This window comes from Microcaecilia unicolor, chromosome 5, assembly GCF_901765095.1.
Source record: "Microcaecilia unicolor chromosome 5, aMicUni1.1, whole genome shotgun sequence".
NCBI lineage: Eukaryota > Metazoa > Chordata > Amphibia > Gymnophiona > Siphonopidae > Microcaecilia > Microcaecilia unicolor.
The window spans coordinates 58,876,992-58,901,246 of record NC_044035.1 but is presented as its reverse complement, the minus strand read 5'-3'; the positions used below and the strand labels follow the sequence as shown (position 1 = coordinate 58,901,246).

General features: G+C 46.0%; 1 protein-coding gene across 1 annotated transcript in view; it reads right to left on the bottom strand.

The window, feature by feature from the left end:
* Positions 1-835: 835 nt before the first annotated feature.
* Positions 836-24,255, bottom strand: part of EDRF1 (erythroid differentiation regulatory factor 1) — a 204,243-nt gene continuing 180,823 nt past the window's right edge. Inside the window, exons 23-24 of the mRNA XM_030202947.1 lie at positions 6,554-6,693; positions 836-1,743 (exon numbers count right to left, since the gene is read on the bottom strand). Coding sequence (XP_030058807.1) covers positions 1,575-1,743; positions 6,554-6,693 — 309 coding nt within the window. The 3' untranslated portion in view covers positions 836-1,574. The remainder of the gene's footprint in view (positions 1,744-6,553; positions 6,694-24,255) is intronic.

Below are 24,255 nucleotides of genomic sequence, written 5' to 3'. Positions count from 1 at the left end.
GGGGGAAGGTCAACTGCAGGCGGCCTTGGGCATTTTGCCAGGCTTGCTCAATGGTAACTATGTCTCCTGGTCTCCTCCAAATGCGAGGCCATTCATTAGGAATTTTTCCAGTAACAATCTGGAGATAACTCTTCATGTTGTGAAATGCCTTAAATCTTACTCAAATTCAACAAACCATTTTATCTCTCTCTATCATCTATCTATATATACACACACAAATATATATATTTATCTAAATGGAGTGGCCTAGTGGTGGCGGGTTCAAATCCCACTGCTGCTCCTTGTGATCTTGGGCAAGACACTTAACCCTCCATTGCCTCAGGTACAAACAGATTGTGAGCCCTCCTGGGACAAAATATCCAGTGTACCTGAATGTAACTTACCTTGAGCTACTACTGAAAAAAGGTGTGAGCAAAATCCAAATAAATAAAATACATAAATACACACACACATATATATATCTGTGTGTGTGTGTATATATATATATATATATATATATATATATATATATATATATATAAACCCTGATTAGAATATTTAATTCTAATTTAATAACCAATTTATATTCCACTTTTTATGTTTGATGGAGCACATAAGGTGGCCTAGTGGTTAGAGTGGTGGACTTTGGTCCTAGCGAACTGGATTCGATTCCCACTACATGCACAGGCAGCAGCTCCTTGTGACTCTGGGCAAGTCACTTAACCCTCCAAATATGTACCTGTATATAATATGTAAGCCGCATTGAGCGGGAAAGCGCGGGGTACAAATGTAAGAAAAAAAATAAATAATGCAAATGTTAAATAAAATGAAAAAACATTTAATAAGGAAAAAAAGCTGATTCTGTACTTTCTTCTTTAATAAATAAACTTTTTATAAATATGTTTTACAAGTTATTCACAGCTTGAAGTGGAAAAATGAAAACAAAATCCAATACAAAACAATAATATATTTGAACATACAATTGTAAAATAAGGAGGAAATACCTTCCCTTCATGCTGAGATGAATCGTGGAGGTTTCAGTGCACAGCAAATTTCTTAGAAAAACCTGGCATGGTAACTAAGGCACAGTTTCAGTTTTTGTGCATGGTAATTGTTGCAGTTAAAGGGGGAAACAAAGCCAAAGGTACTTTTTCTACACTCAAATACATGTGAAAGTTTACACACTTCCAATAACCACGTTTTAAAAAAGAATGTATTAAACAATTCAGTCTGTATGTCAAGTTCACATAAAACTATTTTACACAATTGTATGTCTTAATTTTCATAGAAAAAAGAAACCTGTGCATATCTGTGTATAAAAAGTAGATTTTACATACTTTTTTTTTTTACAAAAGCTTTACATCTAGATTCTTGCCACAAATGTAAAACATAAGTAACAAAGAGAATAAAGTCTTGCAAGAGGGAAGCAATGGACAGTATTCATCAGCTGGCTCAGCTCTGGTAGTCTGGACACCTGCAGTGTTTCATGCTCCGTAACTAGAAGCAAGAATCAAGATGGACTAAGCATGGCAAATCCCAGGTTTCAAAAAGGCACTGATCATATTCAATATCCAAGACCCTTTCTATATGTCAGGTCACTGAGTTACAGAATCACTGGCTTCACTTTTAGGAGACAGCTGATCCAGTAAATTTATAATAATTTCTATTCTTTCCAGCAGAGAGGTGGCTTTATTCGCAATGGCCCGGAGTAGGATGGAGTAAACTTGTTTGTTGTTCTGAAGTACTGCCTCTTCTTTACTGCCACTGAAAATAGAATTTGACACTTCATAAGTTTATATGAATTAACTGTCAACAGAAAAATGTAAAATTCATCCATCATCTCTATACCCAAGAATTTACAAGTCAAAATTGCCTTCTCTGTTCTGAATTCTGATTGTACACATCATCACTGTTTTTTCAGGGTTGAAAAGAACTTATCTATATATAGTCCAGCAGCAGGTAGGAAGGCACTTGGCGCATGCACAGTCAGAAGGCTCTAGCAAACTTTTAAATGCCGATTCCCGGGCCGGTGCGGAACGCCGACCCACTTGTGAGGATTATTTCTGCCTGCTTGTCCTCGGAGAATATGCAAGTACACTATATTCCCTAGGCATGCTATATTTATACTTAACCAAAAGGTGCGATACATGACATTTTCTTTCCGCTCTTCCAAAAATAAATAAATGCATTTAAAAAGAGAGCTCTAGTAAACCATAGAACAATTTTCTAGACTGATTGTACACACAACTTAACTAATTGTGGTTTCAATGTGGCACACTTCCACACTAATCAAACAGGTTAGAAAAAAACAAGGGATTGATACATTAAAAAAATATCCCTGGATGGTGCCAAGAGCAGTTCTTACCTCCCTGTTTACTAAGCTGTGCTAGCGGCTGCTGAAAAGCAATGCAGATACAACCCATTCAAAGTAAGTAGGCTGTGTCAACATTAGCGCGGCTTAGTTATAAACAGGGGGATTAGTGTCTTCAATTGGTAAATGAATGTTTTAGGCAGAATCATTTGGTGCTGAATTTTTAAAAATATATTTTTTTTGGGGGGGGGGGAGAGGGGGGGGGAAGATCCGTCAAATAATTTTAAAATCATACAAGCTAATTTAAAAAGTACACATGCCTGAAGAGGCAACCAATGTAACCGAACAAGAGATGGAGAAGCCCTATAGAATTTCTTCAACCGAAATATCAGTTTAGCAGCTGTATTTTGAAGAACTTGCAATTTCTGTTGAAGTTTAATTGTAAAGTTTAATAGTCCAAACATGATAGAATGAAAGCCTGAACCAGCACTGAAAAATGGTCCTCTGAAAAAAATAAGGACGTATATGATCAAGCTGTCTAAGCTTTAAACATACAGTTTTCACTACATTATTCACTTGTAATTCTAGTGAAAGAGAGGTGTCAAATGACACTCAAGATCGAAGGGTGTTCCATCTTCCCTGACAAACCACCAGGCAGCTTTAATTGATCAGGAATAGATTGTATTTGGGGACAGTCCATATGAAAAGATAAAGGCTCCTCTTCCCGCAGTTAGACAATCACAAATCCATGGAGGTTTGGGGAGTTTTGCAAAGTTTAGGATATTACAAAAGAAAAAAAGAAAAAGCCAGTTTGGAAAATAAAAAGAATATCAGCATGAAAACAGAGGTTTTTTTAAGCCAATGATTGAGTCTAGTTGGATGGAGTTAAATGCCTGACACGGCTCCTATAAAGATACATAACATATCTGGCAGTGACTGAGGCTTTGTCCTCTGTAGATATAAATTCCCTAAACGATGATTTAAATTGATCACTATTTTGATTATTAAGTGGAAACTTTGTTTTAGCAGACCAATATTCTACAACAACTTTTTTGGTATTGGAAAGTTACCACAACAATTTAGTCTTTTCCCTATTTAGCTGGAAACTATGAATCCTACTTTTATGTTCAAACCTTATGATACAACATTGGGTATGAGAACTTAACTCTGGGATCTGCTGTTTTTTTTCTGCATTCCACACTATTTGCAGATCTGAAGAGCCTCTCTTGCTTTGCTGACATACAGTGGAGGAAATAAGTATTTGATCCCTTGCTGATTTTGTAAGTTTGCCCACTGACAAAGACATGAGCAGCCCATAATTGAAGGGTAGGTTATTGGTAACAGTGAGAGATAGCACATCACAAATTAAATCCGGAAAATCACATTGTGGAAAGTATATGAATTTATTTGCATTCTGCAGAGGGAAATAAGTATTTGATCCCCCACCAACCAGTAAGAGATCTGGCCCCTACAGACCAGGTAGATGCTCCAAATCAACTCGTTACCTGCATGACAGACAGCTGTCGGTAATGGTCACCTGTATGAAAGACACCTGTCCACAGACTCAGTGAATCAGTCAGACTCTAACCTCTACAAAATGGCCAAGAGCAAGGAGCTGTCTAAGGATGTCAGGGACAAGATCATACACCTGCACAAGGCTGGAATGGGCTACAAAACCATCAGTAAGACGCTGGGCGAGAAGGAGACAACTGTTGGTGCCATAGTAAGAAAATGGAAGAAGTACAAAATGACTGTCAATCGACAAAGATCTGGGGCTCCACGCAAAATCTCACCTCGTGGGGTATCCTTGATCATGAGGAAGGTTAGAAATCAGCCTACAACTACAAGGGGGGAACTTGTCAATGATCTCAAGGCAGCTGGGACCACTGTCACCACGAAAACCATTGGTAACACATTACGACATAACGGATTGCAATCCTGCAGTGCCCGCAAGGTCCCCCTGCTCCGGAAGGCACATGTGACGGCCCGTCTGAAGTTTGCCAGTGAACACCTGGATGATGCCGAGAGTGATTGGGAGAAGGTGCTGTGGTCAGATGAGACAAAAATTGAGCTCTTTGGCATGAACTCAACTCGCCGTGTTTGGAGGAAGAGAAATGCTGCCTATGACCCAAAGAACACCATCCCCACTGTCAAGCATGGAGGTGGAAATGTTATGTTTTGAGGGTGTTTCTCTGCTAAGGGCACAGGACTACTTCACCGCATCAATGGGAGAATGGATGGGGCCATGTACCGTACAATTCTGAGTGACAACCTCCTTCCCTCCGCCAGGGCCTTAAAAATGGGTCGTGGCTGGGTCTTCCAGCACGACAATGACCCAAAACATACAGCCAAGGCAACAAAGGAGTGGCTCAGGAAGAAGCACATTAGGGTCATGGAGTGGCCTAGCCAGTCACCAGACCTTAATCCCATTGAAAACTTATGGAGGGAGCTGAAGCTGCGAGTTGCCAAGCGACAGCCCAGAACTCTTAATGATTTAGAGATGATCTGCAAAGAGGAGTGGACCAAAATTCCTCCTGACATGTGTGCAAACCTCATCATCAACTACAGAAGACGTCTGACCGCTGTGCTTGCCAACAAGGGTTTTGCCACCAAGTATTAGGTCTTGTTTGCCAGAGGGATTAAATACTTATTTCCCTCTGCAGAATGCAAATAAATTCATATACTTTCCACAATGTGATTTTCCGGATTTAATTTGTGATGTGCTATCTCTCACTGTTACCAATAACCTACCCTTCAATTATGGGCTGCTCATGTCTTTGTCAGTGGGCAAACTTACAAAATCAGCAAGGGATCAAATACTTATTTCCTCCACTGTACATTTTTCTGGTTCGGAGGAAATAGGGTGTAATGCATACACAAAGACTACAGGCAATCTGGCAAGATTTTAGCAAGCCAAAATTGTTAACAGATAGTAATAAGATATGTCCTTGTGTGTATCTGAAAGCAAAAGAGTTTTAAAATATTTAAACTCATTCACAAGCTTTATAATAGAAAACATTGTTCTTTTGCTACATACAGTTGATACATACAGTATTCTTGAAACCTGCTCACCTTAATCCTGTGAGATACATCGAACTACAGCATGCAAATAAAAAGATAAATTACTTTGACTATATTAAGTGTCTGAGGCCCAGATGCATCAACCATACGTTAAAAAATCACAAACGTAAAAGTCCTTACCGAATTTGAAAGAACGAAGAATGCACTAAAAACAGAAGTCCCACATGTTCGGTATTTGTAAATCGAATGCATTACAGAAGTGTAATCCCCGTCGTTAATCTGCCTGTAAAGCATGCGCAGAGCAGCCAAGCATTATACTGGCTGCTCTGTGCATGCCACAAACGTCAAAACCCAAAACAAAACAAAAAACACACGTGGAAAATAAAAGGGGCAAAGGCGCTCATCAGGGCGTCCTGAATGGACGCCCTTGCCCCCCCCCCCCCCCCCCCCCCCGAGGTCGGCACTGCTCCCCGCTTCCGCATGTGTTAAATAAAAAGTAAGAACAAAAAACCAAAGTTTAGCAGCCCCGGTCCCCCTCCCTTCCTGTCTCTGTTTTTCTTCTTCTCCCAAGCTCCGCCTCCCACCATGCTCCGCCCCGTGCCCCGCCCCCTAAGCTCATCGCCGCCGCTCCCCCCCCTCCGCTTTACCGACCCATGCAGCGCCTCTCACCTCTGTGTGAAGGCGCTACACGGGCAAGAAGAGCTGATTGGTGATCAGTACTGCCTTCTCCGATGTCCCTCTGTTCTTCCTGGGCCGGCGCAAAACAGGATAGAGGCTAATCAAGTTCTATCCTTCAACCTGTTACCAATCCACAGTAGAATATTTTCTCCTACCATAAGGCTTTTTTCAGGAGTCTCACGACGGACTTTTAAATTACTTCTGAAAATCCAGGACCTCTGGATAGGTAGGGATGGGTCTAGGAATATTCCAGATAAATTATACATGGATATGAGCCTTCTGTCAGTGTAGAGCTTGGGAGTGGCACTTGACAAAGTTATTTATGAAGCCTTATAATTGTTTGCGCTCATGTTTTGTTCAAATGAGACTGACCCATCAAGCCCAGTATTTTATGGGATGCACAACTGTGTCAAAATTAAGGCTTGAACTATCTGAGTCGCTTCTGTAAATACTATAAAGGAAAACTTGTACATACACTTTCATAACTAAGTCCACTTGCATGCATTATATTTACAGGCACAAATGATACAACTTTACCAGTTAGTACTATTTGTGAGAACATACCTGCTTTTCTTTTTTGTTGAGGTAAGCAGTTTAATTAGTTGAAGGAGCAGGAATGATAAACGTGACTCAAATATACTGAGAAGTTTCAATATTTCCCCTTTGTTGAAGCTGGCTGAGGAACTGCTTCCTTCACTAGCATCCTTTAAAAAATAAATAATGAAGGCAGAGAAATGTTATACATCATGCCGGAATAAGTTCACATTTTCAATGGGCAATTAAAGAAGCTGCCCCAATAGTCGGCTGGTGGCAGTCAGTGCTTTTTTTTTTTTTTAAAGTGTCAATTGCAGCTGGTTAAATTAGACCTGGATATTCAATGCCAGGCCATGTCTGGGCACCAACACTGAATATCCAGGAATGACCAACCAGGAGCTAGTTGCCAGTACTTATCTGGGTTCCAGCCAATATTCAAAATCAGGACCCAAATAATACACATATATAATACAGTCTGACCCCCCCCCCCCCCCCACAACTGCCCACTGCATTCCCCAAATCTCTCCAATTCCAAACCTGCCCTCCATCCCACAGCACCCTCCCCCCTCCTCCCCCCCCCCCCCCAATTCCAGTTCCCTTCTGGTTCCAATCACCCAATTTGCCCTTATATGGACAGCTGACTCCTAGCAGTAATACCACAATAATACTTCCAGGAATCACTCCTGCTATTTTGAATCTGAGGCTGGATAGGGTGGTAGAAGAGGACCACTCCTGCCCTGTCCCACTTTGGATCGAGTTGCTGTTTCACTTGTTTATTTTATTAAACATTCAGCCTCTTTTCATAAGATGCGGTCAGTTTCTAATGTGGTCAGACTTCTAATGGCTTTAGTTCACTCCATATATAAGGCCAAGGCTCTTCTACAATCCAATGTGTGCAGTGTGCTTTCATCTTTATGGGCAAGAGGCTTGTCAGGACAATAGACTGGTAAAGATTAGAATTTTGTATTACTTTAGGAAGAAACTTAAAATGAGTGCACAGAATGACCCTGTTAAAGAATTTGGTATAAGATGGATCAGTTACTAGAGTCTGAAGCTCACACTGTGCTTAAGTCTCTGCTACCAAAAGCTGGACCTTTGAGGTAAGCTACTTCAGTTCACAGGTATGAAGCAGCGTAAAAGTAGCTTTCATCAGCTGGGTTTACACTAGATTGAGACCCCTTGACACTGTAGGATGCTTGATGAGAGACTTCAATAGAAGGGAAAGGGAAATGGGACTTGATATACCGCCTTTCAGAGGTTTTGCAACTACATTGAAAGTGGTTTACATATATTCAGGTACTTATTTTGTACCAGGGGCAATGGAGGGTTAAGTGACTTGCCCAGAGTCACAACTCAGTTCCCCAGAATCAAAGTCCACTGCACTAACCACTAGGCTACTCCTCCAATCCTCTGCATAAATCAAACAACTAAAGGCTGTACGGAAGTGGGTTTTCCTTCTACATGATCGTGATAAGCGCCAATCACACCAAGATGTACCCTAACACAGTCGAGTTTTAAATCCATTTCTGACAAATATAAAAGGTATTCAAGTAGTTTATGTGGGACAGGATAAGAGGTCTAAAGTCTAGTGCTTTTATGTCACATCAGATAAAAGTCAAATTCAAACTGTAAAATTTCAAATGAAATCTCTCCTGCAACACAGACAAACTTAGGGGCCATTTTACAAAGTGGTGGTAAACGCAACACGGGCCTACCGCTTGCTAAAAGGTACTGCCGGTCTACCGCAGCAGCCAGTCATTAGCTCCCTCCCCCAGTGCACACCATTTCTGCCACTGCAAAAATATTTCAATTTTTGTAGCACCAGTGTGTACCTGGTGGTAATCGGGCAATGTCACGTGCTGCCCGGTTACCACTGGGTTAGCGCGGAGTCCCTGCCACCTCAATGAGTGGCGGTAAGTGCTCCCTACTCCCCCCCCCCCCCCAAAAAAAAAATGGCTGTGTGGCAAATGGTTAACTTGCCAAACACCCATTTCTTTAAGAACAGGAATACATGCCTTTTACCTGCTGCGGTAAAAGGGGACCTCAGCGTGTGTCAAAAACACACACAGATGCCAGCACAGGCCCCCCTTTTGCCACAGCTTCGTAAAAGGACCCTTTAAAGAGGCTATAGTTAGCTTTACCCCATTATTGATCATGCAAGCATAAGACTCTGTTGCATTCCAGCATATATTCCTGCACCTTCACTGCTTGGATGTCTAGAAGGTAAGCTGAAAGTTTGGTTCTTCTCCCAAGTTAATGGAGAATAAGGGTAGGACCATGGCCATCATGGATGATTCAAGACAGCTGTGTTTGCTCAGACTATTTTGCTCAAGGTTTGTTATGGTTTTATATTTAAAACATTTTATTAAACCAGAAAGAAACAAATACAAATACTGCAGATTCATGTCATCATTTACAACAATTTCCCCCCCACCCAGTTCCCCTTCCCCTTCCCCCCCCCCCCTTTCCCATTTCTGATAACCTTTATCATGAGTCTAGTCCGGTGAGAAAGTTAGTCGTTTGCGTGCCACTGGATGGAGTGTCATCAAAAAACGCTGCCACGTATATTTAAACTGTCGTTGCTCGGCAAATGAGGCCTTTTGCAAGCTACATCTCTCCAATCGTACCAAGTCTATCATGTGTGTTCTCCACACTGACACCGAGGGTCCATGCACCTCTCTCCAATACAATAGAATCACTTTCTTCCCCATCAATACTGACTTGCGTAAGAATTGTAGCAAGCCTGCTGGGGGTCTATCCTCCAGCTGAAAGTCCTCAAATAGAATCAACTCTGAAATTGGAACAGGTTTCTTCCAGAGCCGAGATGCGGTTAGGATGATCTGTGTCCAAAAGCTGGTGATGTCTGGGCACTGCCAAAACATGTGTGCTAAGGTGGCCAGGCCCTGCGCGCATTTAGGGCAGGCTCCTTTTGTATCCAACCTCGCTCTGTATGCCCTCCTTGGTGATATGTGAAGTCTTAAGGCAAACTTATACTGTAATTCCCAGTATCTTGGAAATGTCTCTCTCCTTTGAATGGATGTGAAGTGCTGACGAAATCTATCCTCTGTTATGGTAATTTGTAAATCCTCTGTCCATTGATCTATGAGTTTCTTGAAGTTTATTTCTTCGGTCGTATCCTTAAGGTATCTGTGGTGAAAGCGCAATGGTACTGCAGTGCTAGCGTTTAGGGTGAGTGCTTCGCTCAACACATCCCGCACATCCTCAGTCAGATTAGACCACCCCAAGGAGGTAATGTAGTGTTTTATCTGTAAGTATGCAAGCCAGTCAGTGTGCTTTAATCCAAATGACTGTCTAAGTTCGGTAAAGGGTTTGATAGTTCCTTCCTCTGTTATCAATTGGCTTATATATTTTATCCCCTGTATTGTCCAGTGCCGAAACCCTCTCGACTCGGTACCTGCTATAAAGTCTGGATTGTGGTTGAGGGGCAGATATGGGGTGCTCGCTGCAGAAAATCCATGCCTCCGGCAGAGCCATCTCCAGGCCGCTCTGGATGACCGCAGCATTGGATTGTTCCTTATGCCCTGAACCCGTCTTCCAGGCATTGTGTGCAATAGCCAACTGAGATGTGCAGATGGCATCAAAGCACCCTCCACTGTTCTGTCCGAAAAGTCATTGGTCTCTGCGATCCAATCTCGTATGTGTCTCATGGCACATGCTACTGATAAATATTTAATATTGGCTAGTCCCATACCTCCTTGTTCTTTGGGTTTTTGTAAACTAGTGATTGGCAATCTTGGTTTCCGTCCTCTCCATAAGAATCCTTGCAAGGCGTTGTGTAATATTCTTTCTTCTTTTCTCCTCAGCGCCAGTGGTAGCATTTGAAACAAATACAGCCAACGAGGCGCTAACATCATGTTAAATAGTGAAATGCGTCCCACCAGCGCCAAGGGGACCCCGCCCCAAAGACCCAACAATCTTTTTGTTTCCATAAGTAATGGTGTTACATTTTTCTCATATAATTTCATAGGATCAACAGTAATGGTCACCCCTAGATAAGTAATTTGTTCTCTAGCCCATGTTAGTGGAAATGCCCCCCTCCATGTCAATTGAGTCTCCTCTTGTATTGGCATTGCCAAGGATTTGAGGAGGTTCAATTTGTACCCCGAAAGGGTACCATATTCCTCTATCACTTGTAGCAGCCTGGGTAGGGAGCTCTGTGGTTTACTTAAGAGGATAAGGAGGTCATCCGCATATGCGAGCACTTTAAGTTTACTATCATTCAGGCACACTCCCCCTACATCCTCATCTGCTCGAATCATGCATAGTAGTGGCTCCAATACTAAAAGGAACAGCACAGGAGACAGGGGGCAGCCCTGTCTGGTCCCTCGGCCAATGGGAAAGGAATCTGTCTGCACTCCATTTACTAACACTCGAGCCTGGGGCGTGGAATACATAGCCTGTATAGCATCCAGATACCACCCATGCAGTCCCACCCTCCGCAAGGTTGTGAACAGGAAAGGCCAGCCCACCCTATCAAATGCCTTTTCTGCATCTAAACTCACAATCATATATGGGTTACGGCCGGCCCCCCCATGTAGTAATGCCGCTATTAGTCTCCTAACGTTGATGACAGACTGCCTTCCCTTCACGAACCCCGTCTGATCTCCATGTATCACCCGGGGTATCATCGGTGACAATCTCTCCGATAAGATTTTGGACAAAATCTTTATATCCACATCGATCAATGAGATTGGTCGGTAAGAACCCGGGTGCATATGATCCTTCCCTGGTTTGGGTATAAGGCTAATCAGCGCTGTGTTGGTGTGTTGAGGGAATTTCTTTTCTTCTACTACTGTTGTATAATAATCTAATAAGGGACCAGTAATCTGGTTCTGTAAGATCTTATAAAATTCTCCCGTGTAGCCGTCTGGCCCAGGGGCTGAGGAGTATTTTAATGCTTTGATGGCCCTCTGAATCTCCCTAATGGAGATTGGTGCGTTTAATGCCTCTGCCGTTTCTTCCGACAAGTGTAACATGCCAGATTTTTCTATATACTTCTTCATTTCTGCTTCTGATCTTTGTGAGGTCTCTGGTGCATATGTTTTTTCAAAATGATTCCTAAAAATCCTAGCAATCTCTGTGAGATCTGTAATGGGAGTACCATGCTCATCCTTCACCACTGATATGTAGTGAGGTCTCCGCATTCTTTTAGCTAGGCATGCCATCATTCCCCCAGTTTTTTCCCCAAATCTAAAAAATCTATATTTCTGGTACATGAGTGCTCTAGTTGTTCTCTCATGTATGAGACTATTGAGTGCCACTCTAGTGGCTATCAATGTTTCATATGTGCTCTGTGTGGGCTGTCTTGTATATCTCTTTTTTAGTGCTCTCAATTTGTTTTCCAGTTCCACTATTTTGGCAGTTATTCTACGGTTTCTCCCACTAACATACGATATTACATTCCCTCTGATTACTGCTTTTGCAGTTGACCAGAACAGTACGGGGTCTTCTATATGTTGGCTATTCGTGGACTCATACTCTTGCCATTTAGCCTGTAGGTAAGTGACAAACTCCCTTGAGGATGATAGGTAAGTTGGGAACCTCCAATGCGGTGTTCCCTGGGAGTAGTGGGGCGCCCGTAAATCCACCCATATCATCACGTGATCGGAGATCCCCTCGGGCCCTATTGTGGCTTCAGATATATGTTGGAGAATGTGCTGCGTCACAAAAATATAATCCAGTCGAGATTGTGTTTTATGTGCCCTGGAAATGTGTGTAAAGTCCAGCTCCTCCGAATGGAGGAGTCTCCAAGGGTCCACCACCCCCAACGCTGTGGTGAACAATTCTAATTCAGTAGGTGAGTGTGTGGGCCCATGGGACCCCTGCCCTGTGCGGTCCAATGCTGGATCCATCACCGCGTTCATATCTCCAGCCAGTACCAGTTGCAGGTTTGGATATTTCTGGCATTCCCTCAATAGATGTGCAAACAGCTCTGTCTTGTTCCCTACAGGGCCATATAGGGCCACCAACAAAAACTCTCGTCCCTGCACGTTTACCTGAAGCCCCACGAATCGGCCCTTTACATCTTTAAAAAGTAACTTAGCCTTGTATTGTAGGGATTTACTAAACAGAATGGCCACTCCCCCTCTGCGCCCATCAGCAGGAGAATCATACACTTCCCCTACCCAATAACGTATTAATTTTTTGTGTTCCTCTGATGAGAGCCTCGTTTCTTGGAGGCAAACAATGTCTGCCTGTTGCCTTTTCAGAGCTTGCAAGATTTTTGTTCTCTTAGCTGGCGAAGTAATGCCACAAACATTCCAAGATATCAGTCGTACACATCTACCTTTTTGTTTAACCATTATCTATGGGCCAATATTCTTCTAGGTGTAATACCTTACATCTCGGCCCTAGGGCGCCCAGCCTCACCCCAGAGCAGTCCAGGTTATCCATGCCAGTATATTTATTTGTTATCCCCCATTTCCCGTTACTATTTATTCGTCCATCTCTTCTCTCTCTCCAGACTATATTAGGTTTTTCCCCCCTATTGCCTTCCCCTCCCCCCCTTCCTCCCCCCTCCCCTATCTTCCCCTTCCCCTTCCCTTCTTTGCCCTTTACATGCATCCGACCCACTAATGAGTCAGATACCCAGGTCATGTTCAATGCCATCGGCCCCAACCCTATCTTATAAGGTATCATTAACTCCCACAAGACAGTTATTTATAACATTTCCAGCTATCTTGTTTAACAGTGAACGATAAACTCTGTGCATTTTCTACTCATTTTGCATTATCAATCAAACCACATTACCAGTCTCAGCATTGGATGATAACTGTTTCACTTATCCAATAATTGTGCCACATACTCTTGTGCAGCCTCCGTGGCGGTAAACGATTTCCACTGATTATTGTGATGGATTTTGAGAATCGCTGGATATAGCAGCAAAAATTTTATGTTATGGTCGTGAAGCTTCTTGCACAGAGGAGTAAACTGTTTCCGTTGTTCCTGGAGCATCATTGAGTAGTCCTGGAATATTAGAATTTTATGCCCTTTGTATTGTAGTGTGTCGCGTTTCATGCGATATCCCCTGAGGATTTCTACCTTGTGGATATAATTGTGGACTTTTATTAATACCGCTCTTGGTGTTCGGCGGCCATCTTGAAGCCTCCCCACGCGGTGCGCTCTTTCTAGGCACAAGGGCCCGAATGTGTCCGATAAGGCCAGTTCTTCAGCCAGCCACTTCTCTAGTATTGTCGAGAGATCCCTTTCTCCTATTTCCTCTGGGAGTCCTATGATTCGGAGATTCGCTCGGCGGGACCTGTTTTCTAGGTCGTCCATTTTCTCCTCCATCCTGCTCACTTTCTTTTGAAGCTGTTCCACTGCCGTTGTTGTTGCTGGGCCCGTGTCCTCTAGCGCGGAGACCCGATTCTCTAGTTCTCCTGCTCTTCTATTAATGTCGGTAAGTAGTGTTTCGATGCTTACTATTCTCTCTTCTAAGCGATTGATTTGCGGCTCCAGCGCTTTCTCAACTGCAGCTGTTATTTGTGAGACTTGTTCCTCGGAGAAAACCGGCCCCTCCTGTTGCTTTTTCTCCTCCATTTTCGCTCCCAGCGCTTTCGTTTTCTCCTTCTCGCGTTTCACTCCCTTGCCTACCATTCCGCTCGGGGAGCTCTCCAAATATTTTTCCATTCACTCCTCACTCTTTCTGTTATCAAGATTTGCACCCGAGTTGTCTCGTTTAGAGTTATAAAGTTCGATTTTCGGGTTGGGGCCTCGGAGAGCTAGCTCTGCACGTCTGGCTCTCTCACAGCATCACGTGACCCTCTTGTTATGGTTTTAATGTATGGTACTGTTTTATTTCTATTTTACTATTTTATTTATATTTGTCAACTGCATTAGCAATTTTTTTGAAAAGCAGTATTGAAAGTGTAATAAACTAAGTTTTCCTTTGACACTTAGCAAGTACAAGTGGTAAAAGCATCTGTGTATTCTGCACATGCTGAATATTTAACCTGTGTAATGGGAGACAAAATAGCATATACACATTTTAAAATAAAATGTACACAGGCCGTGTTCCTTCTTCAGCCTCAACACAGCCACAGGAACACTTTTTTCATTCAACTTAAATGTATTTGCAGAGTGAAAATTTCAATTAGATCCTTTTGAAATTGCATTCCCCATTGGTAACAAGGATTTGGAACCAAGAGAGCCCTATTTAGTTCCTCTAATCATTGTCCTGGAGGCAGAGGCAAATACTACTGCCGGACAGATAAAAAGCATTCACTTCATAAATTCTCATTAAACATGCACCCATTCTGCCATCCGTGGAACCTTTTAACTAGACATTTCCACAGAGAATGTGGTATGTTTGGACAGATTGCAAACAGCTAAATCTACAAAGGGACAACTGAACTAAATGAATGCTGTTATCAAGTCTAATAGACTCAGAAAACAATTCTGGACTGTATCCTTTATGGTCCAGACATTTCAATTCATTTTTTGATAGTTTCCAAAGTGCAGGATGAATAAGGAGGGCTTTGTCTGCCTTTAGCTATATGCCAATTAAGGGCTATATAAAACTTGTTTTAATACATCAGATTTTATTTATTAAGTATACATTTAATGTTATATCTTTGATGAGAAAACTTGTATTATAAATTGTCAGAATTTTCTAGAAATAAACCATGCAGCCTTGGTGTCTGCTAAGGAGGGGATACAGCGAGTTAAGTATCTCTTTCCTTTTGTAGCTTGTTTTTGTAGACAGTCAAATCTTAATTTAGCCATACAATAACAAAGGTCTAGAATGGTTTTGAGATGGCTATCTTTTGTGTGAGTGTATGACATCATCACAATATCCCCAGATCCTATCTGGACAGCAACTTCTAATGCGTCAGATGCAATTTAAGACTTTGTTCCCCATATAGGATATATAGGTGCATTCTTGCCGTCATTTTTGTGCTTCTGATTCAAATATGCCTAGGTACTGAGGGGGGTTCCTGTTACTAATTAACCTGGGTTCTCAGGTTCCTGCTCAGCAGATTAATCCTGTTGGAAGCAGGATATTGAGCTACATGGACCATCGGTCTGACTCAGTATGGCTATTCTTATGTTCTCACAGTAAATTAGTACCCAAGACCTTAAAATGTATGACCTTAGCCAAGTTTGGTTTCAAGCAAGTTTGCTGCTTTTCTCTTTTTTTTTTCCCTTTTTTAATTCTGTGAGAACAGTGTGGCATATATGGATAACCCCATGGGACACAGAACAAAAACTGAGGCTGGAATAGCCAAGGCAATGGCATCACTGGAAGGCTCAGCAGAGAACTGTTGTACAATTTTATTACAACTTTTGTCTTCTCCTGTGTGATCACCATTCCTGGCTATACAGGAGGCAGTGTATGCAAATTAATCTCATGCATATTTATTGTAGATATCCTGAAAACCTGACTGACAAGGAGATACTACAGGACTGACATGGGAAACAATGGTTTAGAAAATACTTAATGAACCATAAACGATCTGCTGTGCAGGGCCAGATTGTGAGCCCATCTGGGACAAAAGGACCTGTACAGATATTAGGTGTGTGAATCACTTCATGCCTATGTTAGGCTCAAGCAACATATCAAATGCGTTAAATAAAAAATAATAAATCATGCTAGCCTACTACTGATACAATGTCATTGGTTGCAAATAAGGTATTACATAAAGTTGCTGATTTTGGTGCATCGGGCGCTCTTGTATGCGAACCCTGCCATATTTGGCCTCACTTGTATCCTATGTTCTGGGAAGAGCCTTGGTCTTCCTTGGCCCTTGGTTTGCAGGTGCCTTCTTTGGCAGATGCCCATTTAACCTCCTTGAGATTTAAGAAGTTGTTAAAGACATACTTCTGATATGGCCTTCGGTGAACAGGCAGGGACAGCATGCTAGTTCACTTGGTTGCCTGCAAGTTTCTTGATCTCACTGATGTCTTTCCTATTTTATGATGGTCTTCTTTTCTGTTGCTTTGTTTATTATAAACTGTGATCTTTCTATTTTGGGGCAATGGTATATCAAATACTATTAAATGATAAATGTCAGTCAGCCACTTCACAGCAATACACAATGCACACTGGAATGGGAGTTTAACAAAGCATTTGGATAAAATTATACTACATTAAAAGCGAATGCTACATACCTGTAGAAGGTATTCTCCAAGGACAGCAGGCTGATTGTTCTCACTGATGGGTGACGTCCACGGCAGCCCCTCCAATCGGAAACTTCTCTAGCTAAGTCCTTTGCTAGTCCTCGCGCGCCCGCGCGCACCGCGCATGCGCGGCCGTCTTCCCGCCCGAAACCGGCTCGAGCCGGCCAGTCCAGTATGTAGCAAGACAATACACTTCAAGGGAAGACACAACTCCAACGGGGAGGCGGGCGGGTTTGTGAGAACAATCAGCCTGCTGTCCTTGGAGAATACCTTCTACAGGTATGTAGCATTCGCTTTCTCCGAGGACAAGCAGGCTGCTTGTTCTCACTGATGGGGTATCCCTAGCCCCCAGGCTCACTCAAAACAACAACCATGGTCAATTGGGCCTCGCAACGGCGAGGACATAACTGAGATTGACCTAAAAAATTTACCAACTAACTGAGAGTGCAGCCTGGAACAGAACAAACAGGGCCCTCGGGGGGTGGAGTTGGATCCTAAAGCCCAAACAGGTTCTGAAGAACTGACTGCCCAAACCGACTGTCGCGTCGGGTATCCTGCTGCAGGCAGTAATGAGATGTGAATGTGTGGACAGATGACCACGTCGCAGCTTTGCAAATTTCTTCAATGGAGGCTGACTTCAAGTGGGCTACCGACGCAGCCATGGCTCTAACATTATGAGCCGTGACATGACCCTCAAGAGCCAGCCCCGCCTGGGCGTAAGTGAAGGAAATGCAATCTGCTAGCCAATTGGATATGGTGCGTTTCCCTACAGCCACTCCCCTCCTATTGGGATCAAAAGAAACAAACAATTGGGCGGACTGTCTGTGGGGCTGTGTCCGCTCCAGATAGAAGGCCAATGCTCTCTTGCAGTCCAATGTGTGCAGCTGACGTTCAGCAGGGCAGGAATGAGGACGGGGAAAGAATGTTGGCAAGACAATTGACTGGTTCAGATGGAACTCAGACACAACCTTTGGCAAGAACTTAGGGTGAGTGCGGAGGACTACTCTGTTATGATGAAATTTGGTGTAAGGGGCCTGGGCTACCAGGGCCTGAAGCTCACTGACTCTACGAGCTGAAGTAACTGCCACCAAGAAAATGACCTTCCAGGTCAAGTACTTCAGATGGCAGGAATTCAGTGGCTCAAAAGGAGGTTTCATCAGCTGGGTGAGAACGACATTGAGATCCCATGACACTGTAGGAGGCTTGACAGGGGGCTTTGACAAAAGCAAACCTCTCATGAAGCGAACAACTAAAGGCTGTCCTGAGATCGGCTTACCTTCCACATGGTAATGGTATGCACTGATTGCGCTAAGGTGAACTCTTACAGAGTTGGTCTTGAGACCAGACTCAGACAAGTGCAGAAGGTATTCAAGCAGGGTCTGTGTAGGACAAGAGCGAGGAGCTAGGGCCTTGCTGTCACACCAGACGGCAAACCTCCTCCACAGAAAGAAGTAACTCCTCTTAGTGGAATCTTTCCTGGAAGCAAGCAAGACGCGGGAGACACCCTCTGACAGACCCAAAGAGGCAAAGTCTACGCTCTCAACATCCAGGCCGTGAGAGCCAGGGACCGGAGGCTGGGATGCAGAAGAGCCCCTTCGTCCTGCGTGATGAGGGTCGGAAAACACTCCAATCTCCACGGTTCTTCGGAGGATAACTCCAGAAGAAGAGGGAACCAGATCTGACACGGCCAAAAAGGAGCAATCAGAATCATGGTGCCTCGGTCTTGCTTGAGTTTCAACAAAGTCTTCCCCACCAGAGGAATGGGAGGATAAGCATACAGCAGGCCCTCCCCCCAATCCAGGAGGAAGGCATCCGATGCCAGTCTGCCGGGGGCCTGAAGCCTGGAACAGAACTGAGGGACTTTGTGGTTCACTCGAGATGCGAAGAGATCCACCAAGGGGGTGCCCCACGCTTGGAAGATCTGGCGCACCACTCTGGAGTTGAGCGACCACTCGTGAGGTTGCATAATCCGGCTCAGTCTGTCGGCCAGACTGTTGTTTACGCCTGCCAGATATGTGGCTTGGAGCACCATGCCGAGACGGCGAGCCCAGAGCCACATGCTGACGGCTTCCTGACACAGGGGGCGAGATCCGGTGCCCCCCTGCTTGTTGACATAGTACATGGCAACCTGGTTGTCTGTCTGAATTTGGATAATTTGATGGGACAGCCGATCTCTGAAAGCCTTCAGAGCGTTCCAGATCGCTCGCAACTCCAGGAGATTGATCTGTAGACCGCGTTCCTGGAGGGACCAGCTTCCTTGGGTGTGAAGCCCATCGACATGAGCTCCCCATCCCAGGAGAGACGCATCCGTTGTCAGCACTTTTTGTGGCTGAGGAATTTGGAAAGGACGTCCCAGAGTCAAATTGGACCAGATTGTCCACCAATACAGGGATTCGAGAAAACTCGTGGACAGGTGGATCACGTCTTCTAGACCCCCAGCAGCCTGATACCACTGGGAGGCTAGGGTCCATTGAGCAGATCTCATGTGAAGACGGGCCATGGGAGTCACATGAATTGTGGAGGCCATGTGGCCCAGCAATCTCAACATCTGCCGAGCTGTGATCTGCTGGGACGCTCGCACCCGCGAGACGAGGGACAACAAGTTGTTGGCCCTCGTCTCTGGGAGATAGGCGCGAGCCGTCCGAGAATCCAGCAGAGCTCCTATGAATTCGAGTTTCTGCACTGGGAGAAGATGGGACTTTGGATAATTTATCAAAAACCCCAGTAGCTCCAGGAGGCGAAAAGTCATCTGCATGGACTGCAGGGCTCCTGCCTCGGATGTGTTCTTCACCAGCCAATCGTCGAGATATGGGAACACGTGCACCCCCAGCCTGCGAAGTGCCGCTGCTACCACAGCTAGGCACTTTGTGAACACCCTGGGCGCAGAGGCGAGCCCAAAGGGTAGCACACAGTACTGGAAGTGGCGTGTGCCCAACTGAAATCGCAGATACTGTCTGTGAGCTGGCAGTATCGGGATGTGTGTGTAGGCATCCTTCAAGTCCAGAGAGCATAGCCAATCGTTTTGCTGAATCATGGGGAGAAGGGTGCCCAGGGAAAGCATCCTGAACTTTTCTTTTACGAGATATTTGTTCAGGGCCCTTAGGTCTAGGATGGGACGCATCCCCCCTGTTTTCTTTTCCACAAGGAAGCACCTGGAATAGAATCCCAGCCCTTCTTGCCCGGATGGCACGGGCTCGACCGCATTGGCGCTGAGAAGGGCGGAGAGTTCCTCTGCAAGTACCTGCCTGTGCTGGAAGCTGTAAGACTGAGCTCCCGGTGGACAATTTGGAGGTTTTGAGGCCAAATTGAGGGTGTATCCTTGCCGGACTATTTGAAGAACCCACTGGTCGGAGGTTATGAGAGGCCACCTTTGGTGAAAAGCTTTCAACCTCCCCCCGACTGGCAGGTCGCCCGGCACTGACACTTGGATGTCGGCTATGCTCTGCTGGAGCCAGTCAAAAGCTCGCCCCTTGCTTTTGCTGGGGAGCCGCGGGGCCTTGCTGAGGCGCACGCTGCTGACGAGAGCGAGCGCGCTGGGGCTTAGCCTGGGCCGCAGGCTGTCGAGAAGGAGGATTGTACCTACGCTTACCAGAAGCATAGGGAACAGTCTTCCTTCCCCCAAAAAATCTTCTACCTGTAGAGGTAGATGCTGAAGGCTGCCGGCGGGAGAACTTGTCGAATGCGGTGTCCCGCTGGTGGAGATGCTCTACCACCTGTTTGACCTTCTCTCCAAAAATGTTATCCGCACGGCAAGGCGAGTCCGCAATCCGCTGCTGGAGTCTATTCTCCAGGTCGGCGGCACGCAGCCATGAGAGCCTGCGCATCACCACACCTTGAGCAGCGGCCCTGGACGCAACATCAAAGGTGTCATACACCCCTCTGGCCAGGAATTTTCTGCACGCCTTCAGCTGCCTGACCACCTCCTGAAAAGGCTTGGCCTGCTCAGGGGGAAGAGCATCAACTAAGCCCGCCAACTGCCGCACATTGTTCCGCATATGTATGCTCGTGTAGAGCTGGTACGACTGAATTTTGGCCACGAGCATAGAAGAATGGTAGGCCTTCCTCCCAAAGGAGTCTAAGGTTCTAGGGTCTTTGCCAGGGGGCGCCGAAGCATGCTCCCTAGAACTCTTAGCCTTCTTTAGGGCCAAATCCACAACTCCAGAGTCATGAGGCAACTGGGTGCGCATCAGCTCTGGGTCCCCATGGATCCGGTACTGGGACTCGATCTTCTTGGGAATGTGGGGATTACTTAGTGGCTTGGTCCAGTTCGCAAGCAATGTCTTTTTTAGGACATGGTGCAAGGGAACAGTGGACGCTTCCTTAGGTGGAGAAGGATAGTCCAGGAGCTCAAACATTTCAGCCCTGGGCTCGTCCTCCACAACCACCGGGAAGGGGATGGCCGTAGACATCTCCCGGACAAAGGAAGCGAAAGACAGACTCTCAGGAGGAGAAAGCTGCCTTTCAGGAGAGGGAGTAGGATCAGAAGGAAGACCCTCAGACTCCTCGTCCGAGAAATATCTGGGGTCTTCCTCTTCCTCCCACGAGGCCTCACCCTCGGTGTCAGACACAAGTTCACGAACCTGTGTCTGCAACCTCGCCCGGCTCGACTCCGTGGAGCCACATCCACGATGGGGGCGTCGAGAGGTAGACTCCCTCGCCCGCATCGGCGAAGCTCCCTCCGCCGACGTAGTCGGGGAGCCCTCCTGGGAGGTGGCCGCAGTCGGCACCGCACGCGGTACCGACGTCGGGGACCTCACCCCGGGCGATGGGCCAGCCGGCGCCACGCTCGACGGTACCGGAGGGGAAGGGCGCAACAGCTCTCCCAGAATCTCTGGGAGAACGGCCCGGAGGCTCTCGTTCAGAGCGCCTGCAAAGAAAGGCAAAGAGGTCGATGCAGGCGTCGACGTCAGAACCTGTTCCGGGCGAGGAGGCTGTTCCGGGCTTGTCCAGAGTGGAGCGCATCGACACCTCCTGAACAGAGGGTGAGCGGTCCTCTCGGTGCCGATGCCTGCTGGGTGCCGACTCCCTCAGCGACCCAGAGCTCTCGGTGCCGACGCGGGGAGGCGACCGGTGTCGATGCTTCTTCGACTTCTTCCGAAGCATGTCACCGGAGCTCCCCGGCACCGACGAGGAGGACGTAGAATCCAGCCGTCGCTTCCTCGGGGCCGAGGCCGAAGGAGGTCGGTCTCGGGGGGGCTGTACCGCAGGAGCCCTCAGGGTAGGAGGAGACCCACCCGAAGGCTCACCGCCACCAGCAGGGGAATGGACAGCCCTCACCTGCACTCCTGACGATGCACCACCGTCCGACGACATCAGCAGACGAGGTCCCGGTACCACCGACGTCGATGCAGTCGCCCGATACCTTGGCGCCGATGCAGAGGCCCGATGCCTCGATGCACTCCATACAGTGGCGGCCGAGGAAGATGGTCTGGACGCTGACGACGTCGATGCACTCGAAGATCCCGGTGCCGATGCCGACGAAGAGCCCGAGAACAACACGTTCCACTGGGCTAATCTCGCTACCTGAGTCCGCCTTTGAAGCAGGGAACACAGACTACAGTTCTGAGGGCGGTGCTCGGCCCCCAGACACTGAAGACACGACGAGTGTCTATCAGTGAGCGAGATTACCCGGGCGCACTGGGTGCACTTCTTGAAGCCGCTGGAAGGCTTCGATGTCATGGGCGGAAAAATCACGCAGGCGAAATCAAAATCCGAAATGACGGAAAAAGAGCACCAAAAAATTTAGAAGGGAGAAAATCTCGACCGAGGCCGAAAAGAGGCCTACCCCGACGACGAAAGAAAACTTATCGGGGCAAAAAGCTGGAAGTACGGGAAGGGGTGGTCTGAAACCTGGGGGGGGGGGGGGTTCCGAAGCACTTCCCGACACTTTAAAGACTTTTTCCGAAGAAAAAACACGTCAAAAATAAATTTGGACGCGCGAGGTCGACTTTCCGGGGCTCGACACGGCGAAACACGACCGTACCGAGTGCGGACAAAAGAAGACTGGCCGGCTCGAGCCGGTTTCGGGCGGGAAGACGGCCGCGCGGGCGCGCGAGGACTAGCAAAGGACTTTGCTAGAGAAGTTTCCGATTGGAGGGGCTGCCGTGGACGTCACCCATCAGTGAGAACAAGCAGCCTGCTTGTCCTCGGAGAAAAAAATATATCCATCACCCGGGAGGGAGTGGAAAACATGAAAAAGGATCTGAGGAAGCTAGAAGAATGGTCTAAGGTTTGGCAATTAAAATTCAATGCGAAGAAATGCAAAGTGATGCACTTAGGGAGTAGAAATCCACGGAAGACGTATGTGTTAGGCGGTGAGAGTCTGATAGGTACCGACGGGGAGAGGGATCTTGGGGTGATAGTATCTGAGGATCTGAAGGCGACGAAACAGTGTGACAAGGTGGTGGCCGTAAGCAGAAGGTTGCTAGGCTGTATAGAGAGGGGAGTGATTCCTTGTTTCATTTTTCCCAGAGTGACCAGCAGAAGAAAAGAGGTTTTAATGCCCCTGTATAGTCATTGGTGAGGCCCCAACTGGAGTATTGTGTTCAGTTCTGGAGGCCGTATCTTGCTAAGGATGTAAAAAGAATTGAAGCGGTGCAAAGAAAAGCTACGAGAATGGTATGGGATTTGCGTTACAAGACATATGAGAAGAGACTTGCGGACCTGAACATGTATACCCTGGAGGAAAGGAGAAACAGGGGCGATATGATACAGACATTCAAATATCTGAAAGGTATTAATCCGCAAACAAACCTTTTCCAGAGATAGGAAGGCGGTAGAACTAGAGGGCATGATATGAGATTGAAGGGGGGCAAACTCAAGAAAAATGTCAGGAAGTATTTTTTCACGGAGGGAGTGGTGGATGCTTTGAATTCCATTACCGTTTTCCTCTCCACCACCTCCCATGGGAGAGCATTCCAACATACATGGGATAAACATAAAGGAATCCTATTCCGAAGGCAAGGATCTTCAGAAACTTAGCCGAGATTGGGTGGCAGAGCTGGTGGTGGGAGGGGAGGCTGATTGGGAGATGGGGATAGTGCTGGGCAGCCTTATACGGTCTGTGCCAGAGCCGGTGGTTGGGAGGCAGGGATAGTGCTGGGCAAACTTATACGGTCTGTGCCAGAGCCGGTGGTTGGGAGGCAGGGATAGTGCTGGGCAAACTTATACGGTCTGTGCCAGAGCCGGTGGTTGGGAGGCAGGGATAGTGCTGGGCAAACTTATACGGTCTGTGCCCTGAAAATGACAGATACAAATCAAGGTAAGGTATACACAAAAAGTAGCTCTTATGAGTTTCTTGTTGGGCAGACTGGATGGACCATGCAGGTCTTTTTCTGCTGTCATCTACTATGTATATAAATATGGAGAAATTAAAACTTACTTGCTAATTTTCTTTCCTTTAAACCCTCCAGACTGGTCAAGACGTGTGGGTTATGCACTCCTACCAGAAGAGGGAGACTAAGAATACCTAACTTTGAGCACTGTATATTAACCCTGTGCAGAACTCAGTATTACAATAACAAACTCCACTCTACAGCTGTACCCCCTTGACAGAAACCATGCTTTCACCGACAGGCTCACACAGAAAACCT